Source organism: Corvus cornix, chromosome 20 (assembly GCF_000738735.6).
Source record: "Corvus cornix cornix isolate S_Up_H32 chromosome 20, ASM73873v5, whole genome shotgun sequence".
In the NCBI taxonomy this organism is placed as follows: domain Eukaryota; kingdom Metazoa; phylum Chordata; class Aves; order Passeriformes; family Corvidae; genus Corvus; species Corvus cornix.
In genome coordinates this window covers 3,620,836-3,641,728 of record NC_046349.1, presented here as the reverse complement: position 1 = coordinate 3,641,728, position 20,893 = coordinate 3,620,836, and the positions used below count along the sequence as shown (strand labels likewise).

Sequence of the window (20,893 nt, the reverse complement as noted above, 5' to 3'; positions counted from 1 at the left end):
GTCATTTTTTGTGTATGCAGAATCCCATGGGAAGCGAGTCCACATGTGTTGATTTCCAGGGAGGCTGAAAGCAAACTCCATTTTCCTACAGTGTTGCCTGAGGGGATGGAGCTGCAGCAATTTCTTGAGTTACTCAGAATTTGGCCTTGTCCATTTTCTTCTGGAAGTTTATTCCATAATCAGGCCCCTTTCTGGACATGAAACATATACTTCAGCATTTGAAACTGCTATTTTGGATTCTCTGAGGTCTAGATGCATGTCTTGAGGTGTCAAATGTATGCCATGCTTCAAACACCTCTTTTCTAGGTCCGAATGGGTTAATTTTCTCACTGGTAGTTTTGTGAAATTACTCAAATGGATGTGAATTCATGCACACAGTTTTTTACAGCTTTTTCTTTCACCAGAATAGAACCCCCGTCCCTGTCACATTGCTGCCTCTCTCCTGACACAACAGCCAGGGCCATCACTGTCACAAGTTGTGTGATGGAGCTGTTATTACAGAGAATATTACATCTCAAATGATGGGATTTGGTGGTCAGCTGGTTCTTCTGTGCAAAATTATGTTTGAACAGAGCTAACAATGAAACATTTAGAACCATGACATAAAACATTAAAGGATGGCAGAACAAAATAATGAAGGGGAAAAAAAAATTAAAAGCACTTAGGGACGTTCTCTGGTACAGTTTGTACCATCACAGAAGAGTTATTATTTTTCTTACAGCTCACAACACTCTCAAAGTCCAGGAGGTCCATTTGGCCATGCCCAGCCTCTAGGCCACCTAATTTGGGGTCCCAGAGGAGGGGTCTGCTCTTCTGGTGGCACTGAATAGCCATGGCAATAACCATAGGATGCCTTGTAGGCAGAGCTCTAGTCCTGAGTTGTATAATCTGATCTGGCCACACTCACTTTGCTACACAGTCCTGGAAACCAAACTTATGTAAATAAATTATCCCAGTGGCTGCAGGGACTGGCACAATTGGCTGTGTGCTCTGAATGCAAATGTGCTGCTCTGAGGAGTCCAAGCAGCTCAGCACCTGCCCAGCAAATCCACCCTGACGGGAACACCTCTGCTGGCTCCTCTTCCCAGCCCTTCTGCTGCCTGATGCCTGAACTTCCAAGGGACTCACCCAGCTAAACTGCTGGCTCAGTCTTCCACCCAGAAATCTGGGAGAATTAAATCTGTCTGATCCCCAGTAATTCTCCCTTGTCCATGCACTCCCCACCCAGAGCAGGCAAAGGAGGACACCAAGCTCTGAGGGGCTCCTGTGCGTGTTGCCATGTGGAAAGGTTAGGAATGACTCCAAGGAGCAAGGGAACAATCAATTATTTTAGTTAATGCATCCAGTGACAGTGTAACCAAAGCAGGATTTCAAAACACCTTCTGAGGGTGCAGGGGAAGTTATCCTTAGAAGAGCTTAGCCTAAGGTTTTTACCTTTTTTTGGGCACTACATGCTAAGTGTAGTGTCTATTCAAAATAATTACAGAGCCAGTATAATTCATTCAGAATCACTAAGAAATAAGGGCAAGGAGAAAGAAATTTAAAAAATTTAAAAAGGAATGAAATCAATGCCTTGAAGATAAATGTAACTGAAAAAAGTGAAAGACAAAATCATTACTCAAAGAAGAAAAGTGAGATTTTTCCTGCTTTGATGCATATAGAAAAGAAAAGCATCTTGATAACTACAAGGCAAACCTGAAGAATGTGCTATCAAAAGAGAATGGGGTCCCTGTTTTTTCTGTTGCACTCTCAAATCTTGAATAGTAGCGATTTGATTGAGTTGACCTCAGAGGAGACCAACCAGACCACAAAAACACAGGATGTGATGGATGTACCAGTGGAGGGCTCAGCTCTGGAAGAGCTCCCTGAAGGCAGAGCCAGGCAGCTCCACTCAACCTCTCTGAGCACCTCAGGGAACTCACAGGAATCCTTCCCTTCCCTTCCCTTCCCTTCCCTTCCCTTCCTTCCCTTCCCTTCCCTTCCCTTCCCTTCCCTTCCCTTCCTTCCCTTCCCTTCCCTTCCCTTCCCTTCCCTTCCCTTCCCTTCCCTTCCCTTCCCTTCCCTTCCCTTCCCTTCCCTTCCCTTCCCTTCCCTGATGAAGGATTTATCACAGCTGCATTCCTGCCCCTTTCCATGCAGATAAAAGCCATTTTAAGGCCACTTCTCAGTGCAGGAGTATCTGTGTGTGTGCAGCATTGATTCCTCACTCACCTGCCCTGTGACACCACCGAGGACACTCTGGGTGGTTTATCAGGCCATGGCTTGGCCAGCATGAGAGGCTGGTCCAGCTGGAAGTTGGGCAGCAAAAGGTGCCCTGAGTGTCCTTGCAGCTGACTTCAGGTGAGGGATGTGGTGACACCACACAGAGATTTCCTCACATTCACTAGAGGGCCGAGAGCTGCTCTCACACATTGTGCCTGCCTGCCTGCCACAAAGCTTGCTGAAGGACTGCAGGATCTGAGCAGAACTGGCAGCAGCAGGAGGCGCAGCCATGTGCAGCTCCTGTGGCAGTTCTCACCTCCCCTGGAGCTCCCGGCGCCACTTGGAGCTCTCCAGGCTCCGTCGAGGAAATCTGGGCAGGAGCAAGGGAACGTTCATTCGTTTGCACAGCCTGGCTTTGGGCTTGGCTGGGATAGGAACAGAACTCCCACTGACTCTCCGGGTTTGTTCGTTTTTCGGCTTGAACCGGGCTCCAGTCTGTGCATAAAGACAGCGCCTTCTCTGCCTCGTCTTTCCAGGTTTATGCCACGATGCAGCAGCCTCCAGCTGGTCCAGCAGCATGGGCTGCTGCTCAGGTTGTACAGAGGGATTTGGGGTACAGGAAAAATGGCAGAAAGCCCCAGAGCTAAAGAAAGAACGAATTGCTGTGACGGCAGAAAGTGGCACGGGGCCACCTGCACACAGGGACAGGATCCAGGTCTGCTGTTCACCATCTGGGATTTCTCATCCCGCGGGCAGCTGACGGATGGCGGCTGTGCCATGTGGCAGGAGGGCTCGTCCCCTCCCTGTGGCCACCACAGTCCTGTGCCAAGTGCTTTGTACCTCGGCTGCCTGGGTGGGGTTTGATTTATTTTTCTTTGAAACGTTTTGCTCAAAAGCTGAAGGGGCAGGAGGCGCTGAAACACTGCCCAGAGAGACCTCAGCGCTCGGACCACGGTGCATTTTATAGTGTATTTGGGATTGCTCTTCAGTCCCAATAAATTTGAGATTGGAGGAAATCCAAATGAAGGGGTCTAGGGTTGTCTTCCTGCCTCTTTCTTTGCAAAAGCAATTTCCTTTATTGGCATCCTCCAAGCAAAAGTAATCTTTCGGAGGGAGGTTTGGCAAAAACATGGAAGGGTTTTATAGTGACAGGGCCAAAGGTTGATAAAACTCCATTGAAGCCATTGCAGTCCAAGCTAATAGGCAGCTATAGACTTTCAGGAGAGTTAATAGAAGGAAAACAGTTTTCAGTAAAGGGAAAAGCAGAAAACTGATTTTTGCCAGTATTTTTCCTTTCCAATGCACACACATCACCACCACCAAACACCAGTGTTTTGAATGGGAGACTCAATTTCAGAAACAGGCATTTCTGATTGTCTGCAGTGCTATAAAGCAATGAATTTTGCTGAAAAATCATTCTTACTTCCCCACCGATCCCATATAATTGAGTTCCCACCATTGTTATCTGGATATAGAGTCTGTTCAACACAACAGCCCAGTGGGATTTTCTTCCCAAAAGCCTCTTGTATTCAGGACAGAGTCAGAGCAATAGGGGACAAAAGAAAACCAAGTTTGTGCAGAGTCTTAACAGTGCTAAGCCAGCAGAGTAAATTAATATCAGGAGAAAATGAACGACAGCCTTACCCAGGGCTCAGCGGAATTCTTCTTAGGAGGATGTGGGACCTCATATTCCCTGGCAGAATCAGTTCTTCCCCTGATCATTTGTGCTGGAAGCCAGGCTGAGCTGTCATCCAGCAAGTTTTAAAGCCAAAAAATGTCCCCATCTCCAACTGTTCTGGAAATGCATTCAGAAAGAGACACAGGCAGACAATAGCAAAAGGATTACATTTTTGGGGGCATAAGTGCTGTGGGGATCATGAAGCTGGGACAGCAGCTGAACACCACTTGGCAACTGCATCTTGTGGAGGGAGCCAAAATACTCCTTCCTTCTGGACAAAGGGAAATGGCTGCACTTACAAAATGCTATTGTTTTTAAAAATAAAATTACATCATTTTCTGCTTTGGTCATAGTTTAATCAGTATATTGATCTGAAAGAGAGGAAAACTGAAGCTGGCAAAGCTTGGCTTAGAGGCTGCAGTTTTGTTTTTGTGAACAATAGTCCTTAGTTCATTTTTACCACCTCTTCTGCTGATATCTGAGTCCTGTGACAACAGCAGCCATCAGCATCTTCTTCTCCTTTGCTGAGCTCAAGGATTCCCCCTCAAGACCAGAGGTACAAGGTCACCCCTTATGACACTGATGGGTTTGGTGACACCCACAGAGCACTCGCTGGTGACAGCACCAAGCACCAAGGGTAGGCTGAGAGACTCTGGAAGCCCAGAGTGGCCTCCAAGTCACCTCCTGCCTAATTAGACATTGCAAATTTATGCTTTAAATCATCCACAGATGGATAAATGTCGGTGCTCCCCTTTGGTGTCTCCCTCAAACAGCTGCCTGCAGGGATGCCCCAGCTTTGCAGCATCACTGTGAGCTCTCACACACAGAAGTTCTGGCCAGGAGAGCCCAGGGGTCTCCCTTGGTCCTTTCCCATGGGCTGTGGCCCCCTTTTAAAGAAGCAGGTCTAGGGAAACAGCTTTGTCTGCCACCCCAAATGACAGTCAGAGGTTGTCTTTACAATCCAGCTGACACAATGTCTGGCCCACGTTTTTAAAGAAATTGCTCAGAGTCCCTTCACTCTTTTCCTCTGATTCTGTCCATTTTACAGCATTTCCAGGTCCTGCCCTGCTCTCTCCACCTTCAAACATCCCAGGATTTTGCTTTGAAAGCACATCCACGGAACAACACACTTGACCTTATACACATAGTGTTTTTCCTCTTCCTTTCAAGTGTTTTTTTCAAGATCAAAACAGAAAATTCCAACTCATAAATTTCTAAAGAAGTATGGTTATACCTGAGTTTCAGATTCAATTAGTACCTTTGCAATCAAAACCTGCATGAATACATTTCTTTTTCTTTCCTGCAGCATTACCATAATGAGAGCCAGACCATGGCACTGAGATTTTAGAGGCAGAACATCAAACACAACCCAGAGCTTTGCAATTAGTCTGTCTCAGGGAGGACAGGGAAGCAGGAAATGGGACAGATGGAGAGTGGAGTTTGCTGGGAGGTGTTTTGCGGAGTGACACTCAACACGTCCTTACAGGACAGCAATGATTGCTTTTTATATGTTTTAGACCTGAATTTCAAAATATGCTGATGTTCTCTGTGTGGAAATCAGAGTCTCTAAAGTTTTTAACTGTGTTAGACTCCTACATGGTTGTGGAGGCAAAGGAAACAAACCCTTTATCCTGAAAGGTGGCAGAACCAGTGCCTGCTGTCACCTGCGTGCACCAACCCAAACAAGCCACTTATCAAAACACCAAATCCACTTGCTTCCATCGTATTGTACATTTTTATCACCAAGATAAAGGTAAAAGTTAGTTGAGGCACAGATTTTAGGTTAATCCTTCCTTGAAGGAAGGATTCCATCAGAGAGGAGTTTATATGGTTGGGTTTTTTTCTCATTTAAACAACACTAACATCTGTAATATCCTGAGACTAAAATGTATTTGAGGTAAAATAGTGATGACATTTGAGGCAACCAGATTAATTAGATCAGACTCCTCGTGTTTGCTCAGATTCCTCACCTCCTTTCCAACCCCCCTTGATTTTTTTCTTGTTTGTAGTTGAAAACACACAACACAAATCATCCTTTCAAACTTGCTCCTACCTTGATTAAAAAAAAAGGGGGAGAAATAAGTGTTTTACAATTCTAATTCCGTAACTGCTGCACATATGCCAGAAGTTTATTCCGACTGTGTCAGCTCATGAAACAGCTTGGCCTTATCTACACAGTGCAGAGATTTGAACAGGTTTAGGAGAGCTTTCAGAAATTTAAATTCTCTGTTTACCACCTGGTAGCCTCCTCTGCTGCTCAGCACACAGCTCCTGCCATGCTGATGTACAAACAAGGCCCCCTCCTAGCGCACAAATATTCCTCCAAAAGGGGGGGTGTAAATTAAAGTCCCAACTTGCAGCTGGAGGGAAATGCTTGGGAATAGCAGAAAGGGAAAAGGGGTCCAGGCCTCTGTGATGTTCCACACTCAACTGAGATGTGAGATTGTAAGAAAAACTCAGTCACTGTCACCACATCAGCCACAGCCCTGGCACACCTGGGTTAACCCATTCACAAGAACTATTTAAACATATCTGGGAGTTTGAGCCCTGGTTTAATGCTTATTTTTAACACTGTAAAGGTGTCCAGGACACTTCAGACTTGCATTTGTGTATCACATTGTGGTTACAAGGTACTGGCACATAATGATTCAGCCTTGTGGGTCAGGAGTGTGAATACTGCTAAGGGAAATGCGTGCAAAGTTTGGGAAGGTTTGGGAGAAAATTCCCAAGACATCCCAATGTGGCTTTTGTCATGATGAAGAAACCCCATACACGCCCCTTTTCCACCAGGTATCACTGCACTGAGCATCCTGCCTGGATAGCACCTTTCCAAGATAACATTTGGCTTGCTGGATAACCCATGGGAAGCAGCATAACAGTATTTACATATATACACACACACACATATATATGTGTAAATAGAGGTTAAATAGAAGTGTATATAGATATATATGGCATGCTGAATAACAAGTTGCATGTTTATGCTAAGCTACAAGCAGCATAAAAGCTATTTACACACACACATCTCTCCACACATATACAAGAAGCGTGTATAAGTTGTTTTTATATGTTCTGTACACATATGTAGCTATATAGGGCATAAAGATGCATTTCCTGACACAAGCCAGTACTTACACAACTCGTAAGAAAAATAATAATAAGCCTGAATTGCCCCAGAGTGAATGCAAAAGGCCAGCAAGATCAAAGTGATATTTAATCCAAATGCCCAGGAATCTCCCTCTCCTGGTGCCCAGGCTGCTGGAGCACCCAGTGCTGAGCTATTGCCTGAGCCACCAGCTGGGCAAGTGGGCAGTTTCCCACAAGGACATAATGACCAAAGAAAATTGCTTTCCAGTGAGGACCACCAAACCAGGGAAGGGAAAAGCACCAGAAAGTGATTTCAGTGCTTAGGTTGTTTCAAATTGGATAGAACGTGTTAGGAAAACATTTCATTTCCATCTTTCCACTGCATTTGCCAGAAAGGTTAAATCCATCTGCAATACCCTTTTTTTCAGGTTGCCCCTCAGGTTCAAAGGGTGCAGCATGTTCTTATCAACCCCTCAGAGCTGGCTTTGGGACTGATAACTTCTAAGCTTCTCCTTTTTTTCATAAGTCTGTGAAAGAGCGAGAAAATTGCAAATAATTACATCCTGAAGTGATGGAGTTATCTCCCTAAAAATCCAGTACAATTCCCAAGAATAAACCTTCCTCTCTGATCTCCTCATGGACCTTGCTTTCCAATGCTTGCCAGTGCTCCAGCACTTTCACATGGGGACCACAGCAGGAAAATGACTTTAAAAGCTCTAAACAAAAAAGAAAATGTGGCAGCATTGAAGAAAGGGCAGTGTTTTCCACAGCCCAATGCAGATCCATTGTGACATTATTCAACATCCTTTCAGCCCCCAAATTGTCAAAAGAACAGGTACTGACAGAGATCTGTTCTCTTCCAGCAAGCTACTGTCTGCTTCATATTTCTGCAGTGTAAGTCTGTCTTTTTAGCCTGGTCCTATGGTTTTCCAGCTGCAATTTGCACAAATTAAATCTCCAGACTTGCAAAGTTGATTCATGTAATCAGCAGAAGCAGCAGCAGGGGTTTGTCAAAGAGAATTATTTGCATGTTTACGGCCCAAATTGAGTTTTGACTTAATACTTGTCCATGGCACAATGCAAGTTTTTGCAGCTGTTCTGTCCAAAAAAGGGCTGGGAGGATGGGAAGGAAGGGGACAATTTGCTTGCCCACAGCTGAGGGTGGGAGGATGGTGAGAAGCTACAACTTACCTGAGAGATGGAGGGAGCTGATGTGGGGACAGCCCTCTTCCCCAGGCCCTCTTGCTTCTCATCTTCCATCCCTGAGCTTGGGCCAAGCCCCAGGTTCACACTTCAGTCCTGACCCAGCTGCAGGGTGACAGGAATTCCAGAGGTAGGGTTTTTTTTGCAACACCTGGTAGGAAAATGGCATGTTTAGACAGTGAAACCTGAAGTGAGCCATATTTGAACCAAAGGATCACATCCCAATAACTCAGCAAGCAGTGAACACACACAGCGGCTCCCATTCATTATAAAATGCTTGCAGGCTCTAGACTTTGGTGTAAAAATGTTACTAAATCAGAATAGTGGCACTTGGCTCTTTCTTCAGCAACACAAGAGGAAGCAGCAGGTCTCAGTGTTGTGCAGAAGATGGGTTACAGGACGTGTGGGTGACTGGCAGGATTGGAAGAAGTAAATCCCTCCCCAAACATCAAACCAACCTTTCTTCTGTGTCATGCAAGTTTCTTCAGCAAAGTTTCTGTCTGCAGCAATGGAGAGAGTGCTACAATTGGTACGGAATAAGCAAAAAACAAATCTGTGAAGACTGACATAATTTCTACACACGGCTCCTGAAAAAACAGCAATTTCCTTAGGATCCAGAGCAGACACAAAGCAAACCAAGTGCTTATCTGGGATTTTGATATTAATTTCGACTCAGGCCACAGCTAATCCTTCACATCCCAAGTGACTCAGGAGCCAGTATCATGTGTTGTGATGTTCTCCTACTACAGAATGAGCTGGGAACTGGCTGCTTACAAGTGGTGAATGTGCACATTCCGCCGCGTGCTGCAATTATAATTCAACTGCGTGTACACACAAGCACAGAGAACTGGGGTTGCTCATTACCTCCTTTGTCAGAGCCTATTTTTCTTTGCAAGATTGTTCCCATAGCACCAGAATAAACAATAATTTCGGATCTTTGCACATCCACCAGCATTTTCCTAGACAACCCATTCTTTCGTTGTCAGCACTGTGGGTTGTGTAATCACCGCGGATAGAGCTTTGCACTGGGGCTGGGTTCAGATGTACATTTGTGCTCAGCTTTTGGGAGGAGGTAACAGAACCGTAGAATAGTTTGGGGTGGAAGTGACCTCTAAAGGTCACCTAATCCAACCCCTCTGAAACAAGTGGGGTGCACTAGGCCAGGTTGCTCAGAAGACACAGGGGAGTGCACACATACACACAGAGTCACACACACAGTTGCATCCCTACTTTCCTGGTCAAAGATCCTGAATGGAGATTCTTGCTGTCTGTGCTCTTGGGATGCTCAGCTGGGGTGTTAGAAGTCCTACAAGGATGCTGTGGATGGAAAAAGTTTGAGCCAAGTTCAAATTCAGTGCATTACTTGGAAGAAAAATCCATCCAGTATCACCTCGCAGTTGTGACATGCCATGCTCAGGCACTGGACCACGAAAGGACATTGTAAACTCATCATTTTGTGTACCAGCAACACAACTTTCTCAACAACCAATGGTAAATCCATGGTGGATCTGAGAGCTGCACTCAGTGCTCCCAATGTAACAGACTCAGGAAATAACTGCTGGCTTCTCCCACCTTCTCAGCACACTCAGTCATGATAGCTAAGTGAAAGGATGCTCCCAGGAATACCTCTGGAAATTTCAAATAAAAGGATATTTAATACAAGCTCTTCAGTCTCTTGATCCTACATGGACCAAGGCTCACATTCATCCTGCTAAGAAGATGATTGCTGGAAACTTCTGGGTTTCCCCATCTCCAGAATCAGGTTCTGCATGTTTCACTGATTTTTCTATGCAAGCCAGGCTGTCTCTCACAGTTGTTTTAGAGGGAAACATTTATATATGCAATAAAAAAGCTATTTCACCACGCTGCTGAAAATTCCATCAGGTTATAGTTTATCTTAACAGTCTATCATTTACAATGTACTAATAAAGGAGTGCTAAATATTATATTGGTTTTGGCATAAAGAGTGCATTATCGGTGTTTATAAACACATCAGTAAATGGTACAGACTTTTAAGTAACCCCATTGACCTGTAACATAAAAGCCCTGGAGCTACTGATTCACTACATATATATATATAAAAGCACTTTATGGATAAACCTTTACAAGCCATTTATAAAATGAATGTCTTACTGAGAAATATGACACACTCCCAAACAGACACAGAAATAACTCACAAGGAAACAAGGTCATTAGGAGAAAGACTGAAAGTCTTTTTATTTGGTTCAGCCTCTGCAAGTTAAAGTTCTACCTCAGCATATGGAAGTAAAATTAGCATAGAGTAGAATTTTAAAAGAGAGATTTTTCAATTGTATTTCAAATGTGGGAGTCAACAAAAGAAGAAGAAAACCTGAAATGGCCAAGATAGATGGCTCAGAAGAATTTTCAAGCACAAACAAGAAGCATTAAATCTGTTCCTTCTGCCTTTATGCCATTTCATTTATGACACAGGTCATTTTCTTGCAGGTATCTATTGATGAGGGAGCACCTCACATCTCACTGCAGCCATCTGAAAATTAGGTGCCCAAGTCAGTGCTTGTCCCTGAGCTAACCCAGCAAAACAGACCCATTCGAGGAGCAATCCAACCCATGTGCCTCAGGCTGCTTTATCCAAGACAGACTCACCCTCTGGAGAGACCTTTTTCTCACCTTCAAGGTCATTTTTTGTGTTCTTTCTCTAGAGCTGGACAGCCTGGTCTGTTCTCCCACATGATGAGTGATAGGACAAGAGGAAATGGCCTCAAGGTTGTGCCAAGGGAGGTTTAGATTGGAAATTAGGAAAAAATGCTTCAGAGAAAGGGCTGTCCAATCCTCAAACAGGGTGCCCAGGGCAGTGGTGGAGTCACCATCCTTGGAGGGATTTAAAAGCCATGTGGATGTGGCACTTGGGGACATGGTTTAGTGGTGGCCTTGGCAGTGCTGGGAGAATGGTTGGACTTGAGGGTCTTAAAAGTCTTTTCCAATCTAAACAATGTTATGATTCTAACTATCAGGTAAACAACCAAGCCTGCCTAAGTCCCAATTTTGGAGTCTGCTGGAAAACAACAGCTGCATACTCAGCTCAGTGTGGGAGCTGATATTTAAAGGTTCAGCTTGCGAGACAAAGATCTGCAGCTCAGGCAGAGAGTGTTTGTCAAACCTGACAGACCTTGCAGTAGGACCAGGATGAGGATCCCAGCTGCCAAGGGATGGATAGAAAAGCAGCTGCTGACTGCAGGCAGCGACTGACCTGGATAAAATTCCTGTGGATTCACACCTGGGCACAGGTCACTCACAGCAACAGGAACAGGGTGTGAAACACTTCGAACCCCAGTTGGCTTCAGGCTTTTCCATCTGTCTTCCCCAGCAGCTTTATCCCATTGTTATCCTTGTGCTGGGCAGACGAGAGGACAGAAAGGTGAATTTGGGGCCGTTTCTCAGTGCTGGAACTTCAATGCGGATCTTTACAGGACCATCTGGAATATGGCAGAGCTGTCTCTGCTGTTTACCTTCCCTAAATGCAACCTGTTAATATCAAGTGTCAGCAAAATATTTTGGATAAATCTGGATAAAGTGCCAAGCTGAAGTGCAATTAATCACTATGAACACACAACTGTCTCTGTTACACAGTTGGGACTCTCAGTAAAACTTCCTCTCAATCTGACACTGCAGTGAGGAGGGGGTTTTTTTGGTATCAACTTATTGTAACACGCTCCCTGGCATAACAATAACTCTGAAGGGTGTTTCATACAGTCTGACCTCATTATAAGGAGCTCTTCAAAGAAACAGTTGTTGTATCTGAATGTTCACCACGATTACAATGGGGAATTTGCTTCATCAGGCCTATAAAAAAAGCAAAACACCCATATCTGAGCCAAACACTGATTCCCAGGGCAGTAACAGAGTTTTTTTTATAGCAATGAAGAATTAAAATGAAGCATTTTCAAAATAAAATAATGATTTAGAAAGAAATAGTAAATTTTACTTCCAAGGTAGATCTACTATGCTTTAATCAAAGGTAATCCTGAGCTGGAAGGGACTCAGAAGGATCACCGAATCCAACTCCTTTAACAAAACCAGAAACGATGCCATTCTTGTTAAGATGACTTATTTTTAATTTATTCTTTTTTAATTGAGGCTAATGGACAATGCCTAAAAGAGTAGTTCTTACCACAGCTGGGTGGTACGGGTGTAGCATGGCTGGACTCTCCTGTTTTGACACTTTAGCTCTGAATCTCGATGCACTCCTGCCTGTGTTCTTGGAATAAAGTGGTCCTCAGAGCAGGGCAGCCTCATCTGCTTCCTCTCCTACAGTCTCCTGCTTTGCACTGGCTGAAGGGGCCACCACTGTCTCAGGTGTCTGCTCATGAACACTTGTGGAAGACCAGAAGATGGGAAGTGTGTGCTAGGAAACGTGAAAACACTCGCTGCTGACACCCACATCCACTGCTTGGGTTTGGCAGCACAAGTGATCCCTTCCCTTTCTGTGTCACTTGGTTTGGTCAGCCTGGAGAGGGGGAGATGCAGGGGAGACCTTATTGAGGTCTTCAACATCCTCACAAGGACAGTGGAAGGGCAGCTCCAGCCTCTTCAGTCTTGCCACCAGGGACAGGACTCAAGAAAATGGCATGAAACTGTTTGGGGGAGGTTTAGGGTGGATATCAGGAAAGGTTCTTCCCCCAGAGGGTGCTGGGCACTGCCCAGGCTCCCCAGGGAATGGGCACCGCCCCGAGGCTGCCAGAGCTCCAGGAGCGTTTGGATAAAGCTCCCAGGGATGCCCAGGGTGGGGTTGTTGGGGTGTCAGTGCAGGGTTTGGACTCAATCCTTGTGGGTCCCTTCCAACTCAGGATGTTCCATGATTCTATGATTTCTATGGCTCTGTGTCATGGTTTAGCCCCAGCAACCACCAAGCCCCACACGGCCACTCACTCACCCCCCTCCAGCTGATCAGGGAGGGAATTGGAAGGGTAAAAGCCAGAAAGTTTGTGGGTTGGGATAAAGACAGGGAAATCAAAAGCTGTGCAAATAAGGAAAGCAAAACAAGGAGTTCCTTCCTCACTTCCCATGTCGGGGCAGGTATTCAGCCATCCTCAGGAGAGCAGGGCCCTGTCACACTAATTGGTTACTTGGGAGGACAAACACCATCACTCCAAATGTTTCCCTTTTCTTTCTCCTTCCCTCACTTTATGCATGACGTCACAAGGTTTGGGATTTGATTTTGGTCAGTTTGGGTCACCAGTCCTGGATGTGCCTCCTCCCAGCCTCCCACACACCCCCAGTCCCTCCCCAGTGTGGCCATACGAGGGGCAGGAAAGGCCTTGGCTCTGCAATCCCTGCTCAGCAACAACAAAAATACCTGTCTTATCTATAGAAGCCACCAGAAAAATCTCAGGAACCTATCAGCAATTGTCATTCAGCACTGAGTACCAAGGAAACAATACAGTAATACCTGTTAGAGAGAAAAAGTTGCAAAAATATGCTTTGCTCTAACCCATGCTGCTAAGACTGTAATTTTCAAAACTACTTAGCTCACATCCACAGGCTTTCTGAGAGGACTGACACAAAATCTGCAGCTAGGCTGAAGTGCCTGCTGAATTCTCTTTGCTGCTCTTCATCTCCTGAATGACAACCATGATGCAAAGCCCATCACTGTGACAAGATGCTGGTCTTATTTTTTGTCATGCAATCACCTCATCATTTCCAGCAGTGCTGCTCACAATGCCCTGTCTCCTCTTAAGTGCAAAGAAAAGGCACAAGTACAAGAGTCTCTTAGTAAAACATTAATCTCAGATCACAGATTTATTTTATGGATTTGCAACACAGCCCATATTACAAACATTGTCTGGGAACATTTACAAGAATAAATAAGATGGACTCGCAGTTGTAAAAAAAAGATTACACTTCACTGTAATGTACAGTCAAAAAATATATCTGATATTCATTGACTTGACATTATTTACCTTCCTTCTTTTAAGCTAGAAAGAAAAGACACTGAATGCACAGTGTTGAGAGTTTTGTATTTATATTTTTTTCCTTTTTTTTTCATACGTGCTTTATCTATCAAACATCCAAACTGTACAAGTGGGTTTCACCAGTAATCCATAAAGGCCGGGGGGAGGAGATGGGGCGACATCGCAACAGCAGAGACTCGCTCTCATGCAGCACTCCTCCCTGCCCAAAAACACATCCAGGGAGCTGGAATGGGAGACTGCTCATCCAGAGGCAGCCACAGCATCGCTGTGTGAAGTGGTGACAAGTCTGGCAAGAAGTGATGCTGGCACATTTTAATTCCAACAGGGTCGGCGAGGGAAGGGAGGAGATTAAATCAGTGTGGGAGTGAATTTTGTCGCTGTGGTTAGTTGGGATGGGTTAAAGGAGGTGTTAAGGATGCAGCTCAAACTTCTGGCATAGAAGTACAGTGTTTAAATGCTGGCAATGCAAGAAAGGGCTAGAGGGGCAATGAGGGGGTGATTCCAGTTCTGCTCCAGGTACATGGAAGCCCAGCACATGAAGCTTGGTTTGACTGCCAGCAATGTGAAAAACTGAGCAGTGTTTGTCCTGGGGAGACTTAAGAGTACCTAAATTCATGAAAGCTTGTAAAGTGCTGGCCCCACTTCCTCTTCCATCCCCCAAAACACACTCCTTCCCATTATTTCACACCACGAAGATTTCCTGGAGGTCCTCACTGAAAGATGATGTGCTCACACATCTCCACAGTGCAGGACACTTCAGGTGTCTCACAGGGTGTCCCAAAGAGCGGCATTTCAGGGTAACAGATCTCCACTGAAACAGTCCTCCTGTGACAACTGCCTCCACTAAAGGAACCACTACACTCTTGGGTACCCACACATGAAATACCAGGACTGGTCCCTAAGGGACATCAACAACGTGTCTTCATCCTGTACCTCCAGAGCGGCACGGACTGGCTCTTGTTTATCCTGCTCAGAAACAGCTCATTGAACTGAATTCCAAGAAAAAACATTTTAGTTTGTTCTTTTTCCTTTTCATTCTGTTTTGGTTTTTTTCTACCCTGCCAGGAAACACTATGGGAACACCAGCACCTGGCATTCAGTCTGCTGCATTAGCTTGTCTTTTAAGGCTCAGGTTGAAAACAGAATAGTGGTGGAAAATCTGCTGCATGAACTGGGATGAGGATGGAAAGACTAATTTAGATCTCTCATGCTTTTACAAACTGGAAAAGCTGCCAGGTTTTCACATTCTGCTAGTCCAACATTAAATTGTAGGATATTCTGAGCGTAGTTTATTTTTTTTTCACAAGGGAAACTTTTAAAATATTTTAACACAGCAAATATTATAGAGTAGAGGTCACTGGAGGTCAGCAAGTTTTTGTCTCCTTTTTTTTTTCTTTCAATCACACTCTGTACCACCAGGATTTTGTCTTGGTATGTTAAAATGTATGATTCTGCTTGACAGTTTGAGCAAATTGTACATTCTTCAAGTATGCATATGAGGGAGATGATTGATACCTTTTCCAAGTCAATGAACAGATAATACATGATGGATTTTCCTAGTGGTCCTTGCCAAAACGGCAGAAATTGGGCTTTGCTCGCTACGCTGTTGGCTCACCCTCGAGGAAAAAGAGCTGTAGGTATTTTTGGGAACAGGGAAAGAAAGAGCACTTGCATTGAAATTGTATATTATGTATGTATGGCTATAGAAGACTGCAATCTAAACAAACAGGAGCACAGGAGGGTTAACAGAATCCTCATGACTCACATCTGTCTCTCTGACTAAGCTGGCTCCTCCTGCTCCTCTGCCTGGGCAGGGCAGCTGCAGTGCTTTGTTCTGCCCTCAGACAGCAGCAATATGGAATTTTTGACCCAGTGGCAGTGGTTATGCTAAATAAATGCTGCCACCCTTGCCGCATGGCCCCCTTTATTTCCCTAAAAAAAATGGGGTTGTCTGTCTTTTGTACATTTAAGACAAATTAAAGATTCTCAAATGAAAATGCAGCAGTTTCACACCAAGGTCTTGAGATGCCCCTTGCACTGGCTGGGGAGATGACAAAAATTAACTGTGCTGCCAAAGTCATGGAGTGGATTGTTCACATTTATTACAGGACAGTGAAGTTTCCCAAGGGGAACTTTTCCACTGCATTGCACACCCATGCCAGGACTGTGCACTGCCCTGTGACGTCACTAAAAATTCTGCAAGTGGGACAGATAGAAGCACCTCATATTTGAAGATTCCTCTCTCAAGCAAATCTTCTTTTATCTTTGTCCCTAAGGATTTATTCCCTCTGTCACACTCCGAGTGCTCCATCTCCACAGCACGGAATGTGACATTACCTGTTTTTTATGATCTTGGCAGGAACTCAGAAGAGTAAGAGAAAGATGAGAGCAGCTGCGCAAGAATGAGAGAGAGAGCAAGGTGCAAATTTCCTACCTGTTTCAGGATCCATTTCATCTGCCTTCTCCTCCAATGTTTGGTTTCTCCCAAAGGAGATTTCTTCTCCTTTCCTTCTCTTCCAGATGGAAACTGCTTTAACTGCCTCCTGAACCACCTGCTGCAGGAGCCTCTCTCCTTCCTCTGACTCTACAGCACACCAAGAGCAGTGACCAGCAATCCCTGGCTTGAGATTCCCAAAGGAAATCCACCAAACTACTGCTCAAGGGCCTCTGGAAACTAAATGGAAACACCAGTCTAGCATCCACAGGCTTAAGTCTACTGCTGTGGGGTCTCTGTGGCCACTGGACTCTTTTTTCCCCAGGGAGTTTACAGCTCCGGAATAAAAGGTTAGAAATTACTGATAACCAGTGGAATTCATTGCTGCAGTTACATCCCTTAATAATTTAAGATGTTGGTTACCCTCTATATGAGACAGTGACCCCGAACCACCTATTTCTAGTTCCTTGTATTTCAGACCAAACTTCACACCAACTCTGTGCTATCACAAACATTGCCCCCTCACCCCTGAAGGATGTCTCCATGGGAAGAAGTTCATCTTCACTATGTCCATCCAAATATTGCCAATATTTTTTTTCCAGCCTAAAATTCAACCACTGAGGAATTCACCTTTTTTTACTGCACATTATCACTTTCCATCCATTGCAGGGGATGCTTAGGCTGAAAAGCTCACACTGACTATTAATCCTTCCAGGAGAAAACCTCCTTTATCTCATCCCATAATTTCTTTCTTTCACCGTGAAAACAAACCCATCACCCATAATCTTGCTTCAAACACATTACTTACTTCACTAGGGGCTATTCTCTAGGGTTTAAACAACCTCAAGGTAATAAAGTGATTTAAAGTCAGCTTTTCCACACAATTCCCCTCATCATTAATTCACACTTGGCATATATGCACAGTGCAGGGAGGAACAGCATGAAGATCCCTGAGCCAACGCAGACTGGAGCTGGGTCAGCCCCCCAAAAGCACCGTAACTGCAGGAATTTGTAACAGTTTGGCAACACAATCTGCAGTGTCTGCTGAGCATCTTTCCACATGGGTTGTAGGCTGGACATTAGGAGGTTCAGACACACGGCTGAGTGGCCACATAATAAGCTGTGACTAACAGTTGGGCTGTGGTAACCAACATTTCCATTGAGCTCCTATAAAATGTAAAATTTAGCTTCAGTATCTTTCCCTGCAGTTTGTGCCAACATCACTTGGCATTTGCAGAGGGCTGAGCACACAGTGAGTTGCTGTGGGCCAGCTGATGCAGGTACCTGATCCTTTAGTAGCACTTTTCATACCATAAAACACATTCAAACCTACCTCCAGACCCTCAACAGCTGCACTGCCAGTGCTGTTCTGCTCTGCTCATCCCACACCTCCTTCCCTTCACACACACACCCCTCCTGTGGGCTTGACTCTGGCATTTCAACCCACTTTCTTTTAAGTTAAGCCTAAATTACCTCCTACACTTCACACCTCAGTGACGCTGGCATCTCTTTACCTCTCTGTTCCCTTATCCCAGCTGTCACCCTCAGTGCTGGCTTCACTCCCTGAAGCCATGAGGGAGACCTGTCACTGTGCTACTTTCCATGTGAAATTAACAGACTGCTAAATACTAATTAATATTTCCATAGTATCCACAGGGAGTGGTTCCCTCTGGCTTTCTGGAGTGAGCAGACTCAAAACCACTTTGCTGATTTGTAGCTTCTTCATACCGGGGCACTTGTTGAAAAACCCCATCCTGAGATTAGAATTCCCTCTTCCCTCTTCTTTGCTAATAGCTCCCAGCTCCTGACCTACACTATTCCATCCAGCCACCTGTAATCATAACACTAATACCATACCTTTCCTCTCATTTTTATCTCAGTTTTACTTTGCCTTCTATTTATGTTTTTTTTCCTGCTGAATTGTGTTCTTTAGTTGCAAAAAGAGAAAAACCCAATTCAGACCAGTAGCCTGAGATGCCAGACACCCACCTACAGCCCCAACTGGAACTAAAGATGATTTCATGACTTTTTGGCAGGCAACAGAAAGGACCAACCAGGAACAGTGCAGAGGCTCCTGTGAGAAGGTGGTTCATGATCAGTTAAGGCCTTCATGATATTAAAGCCAAGAATCCAAAGCTCCTTAGAAAAATCCCAGGTGGTTCAGCATCCTGTGAGCTCCCTCCTTTGCTTATCAAGAGGGGCATTAATGAAACTCCAAGCATCCTTCCCTAAGCTGGTGCAGGTCCTGGTGGACGACCACTGGTTGGGCACTGCTGTGTCTGAGTCGAGAGCTGCTTTTGCCAGATTTCATTTCCATCCCTCCTGGTCAAGGCGAGGGACTGCAGAAAGAATGACCATGGAACAGAGGTGCCTTTTGAACTCACAGACAGAATTAGCAAAGCATTTTGAACGTCTGGCATGCTCTGTGCCTGGCATGGGCAGGACAGAGCTCACAGCAGCCTCCGAGTATTTACCTGAGGGTGGAAAACTACAGGGTGATAAGAAAATTGGAGTTTCCTTAAACTCTTAACTTCAGTCTATCTTTCAGCAAGTCTGAATTTGAAGAAACATACATGCCAGAATCTAATTTACACACAGAGCAACCTCATATCCCTCACCCTCAAGATAAATAAATGGCTAAATTGAAATACTAATTATTGTAAAGTCTTGTTCATTCAATTTTTTTTTTTTCTCCAAGATTACCCCGCAGACCTTAGTGATTAACTACTTCAACATACTTTTTCAGAAAAGCAATTTCTTAGCTGCTAAGACATCAGAATGAGGTCCAGAGCCATGGCAAAACACATCTGGTGTTTGTTTCAGAGAAGGAGACTTGCACAGGCAATTTGCAGAATAAAACAAAAGCCATTTTGCTTAAGAAGCGAAGTTGCTGTGCTGGGCTAACACTTCTCTTTACAGGTGTCAGATTAGGTTCCTGTGTATGTACATCACCTTTCCTACAGCTCCAATGGGTTACAATTTTGAAGCTAGTAGGGCCTGGAAATAGTGAGGAAATCTTGCCCAAACCCAATTTTAAGAACCTTCAGACTTTAAACTCTTGAGCAGGAGCTTTCTTTGTTGTCTGTTTGCACAGTGCCTAGTTCAGCAGGGTCCTGGCATGACTAGGGGTCCTAAGTTCTACAGCAATACAAATAATGAATAAAAAAGAGTCATAGATAGTATATGAGCAATAATACCTACTTCATACCCTGTTTGTCAGACACACTGCACCCCAGCAAATACTTGGAAAATGCGGTAACGAAGTTACCGAGGTTGCAAGACAAATGCAATTGGTTTGATGCAAATATTTAACCTTCAGGTTCTAGTGGCTGGGAAAGTCCTCAGTGGCTTCACCAGCAGCAAAAGGACACAGACCAGAGGGATGGAACTGGGTCATGCACAGCCCTGGAAGTCGAGCAGAAACTGGGAGGAAACATTTGTGTGGAGGCAGTGAATCCATGAACAGCTTCTCATCTCCACCATCTATTTTCATGCTTAAAGGGACTACACATGGGAAGAGAACCCCAGCTTTTTCTTTTCATTTTTTTCTTTTTTGTTTTTGTGTCTGTGTTGGCCTTTTCATTTGGAAAAACAAATAAAAGGAAACAGATAAGGTAGACAAATCGTAATGAAACATTTCATGTATCCCCTATGGCTATCTCATTTTTCCCAAATGACTGCTGCATGAAATTAAAAAATTAAAAGGCTGGGATTTGAGAACAAAATTATAAATTAAAAAGGAGACATTTAAAAGAGAATTTCCTAAGGGTTTCATTCCTTCCCCACTCTGCAGCAAGCAGAGCAAAAATACAATCCAAAAGAGGAGAGAAGTCAGAGGGGATTAGAAAGTCCAGTCTTTCAGCCTGTCTCCCATTTTGCTAATTTTTACAGTAGGTTATTTAAGAAGCAGTAGATGTTCTGATAGAAAGCAGGCAGCAGCACACACAGGCATCGCCTCCGCTTCCAGGGAGGTCTCTGCAGCCTCAGTCTCTTGCTCCAGGAAGGAGTTGTTTTCCTTCCCACACTTGTTACTGCCTTCCAGTGCGGGACAGGGGAGAAGCATCCGCCAGAGTTTGGGGTCTGGCACATCGTGGGGTCCCCTCCCTTGGCTGGGCTAAAAGGAACTCAAGTATTCCAGTGCAACCTCGTATACAAATTTATACTGTTCCTGAAAGAGAGAACACAAAGGAATGGCATCAGGATATGGGTAAATTCCTCAGAGCCCTGTTCTACAAGCAAAAACACCTCCTCCCTCTCTCTTATACCCTTTGGCAGGAGCAGGCAAACACTGATTGTGTTCCTGTGTGATCCTGAGCAAGCATTGCTGGGAGATGGTGC

The 20,893-nt window shown here is 44.7% G+C and overlaps 1 protein-coding gene across 12 annotated transcripts in view; it reads right to left on the bottom strand.

The window, feature by feature from the left end:
• Positions 1-13,916: 13,916 nt before the first annotated feature.
• PTPRT (protein tyrosine phosphatase receptor type T) overlaps positions 13,917-20,893 on the bottom strand; it is a 430,013-nt gene continuing 423,036 nt past the window's right edge. For all 12 annotated transcript variants that reach the window (XM_039563312.1, XM_039563314.1, XM_039563318.1 and 9 more), the window contains one exon: positions 13,917-20,723. In XM_039563312.1, the coding sequence (XP_039419246.1) occupies positions 20,670-20,723 (54 nt within the window). In that variant the 3' untranslated portion in view covers positions 13,917-20,669. The remainder of the gene's footprint in view (positions 20,724-20,893) is intronic.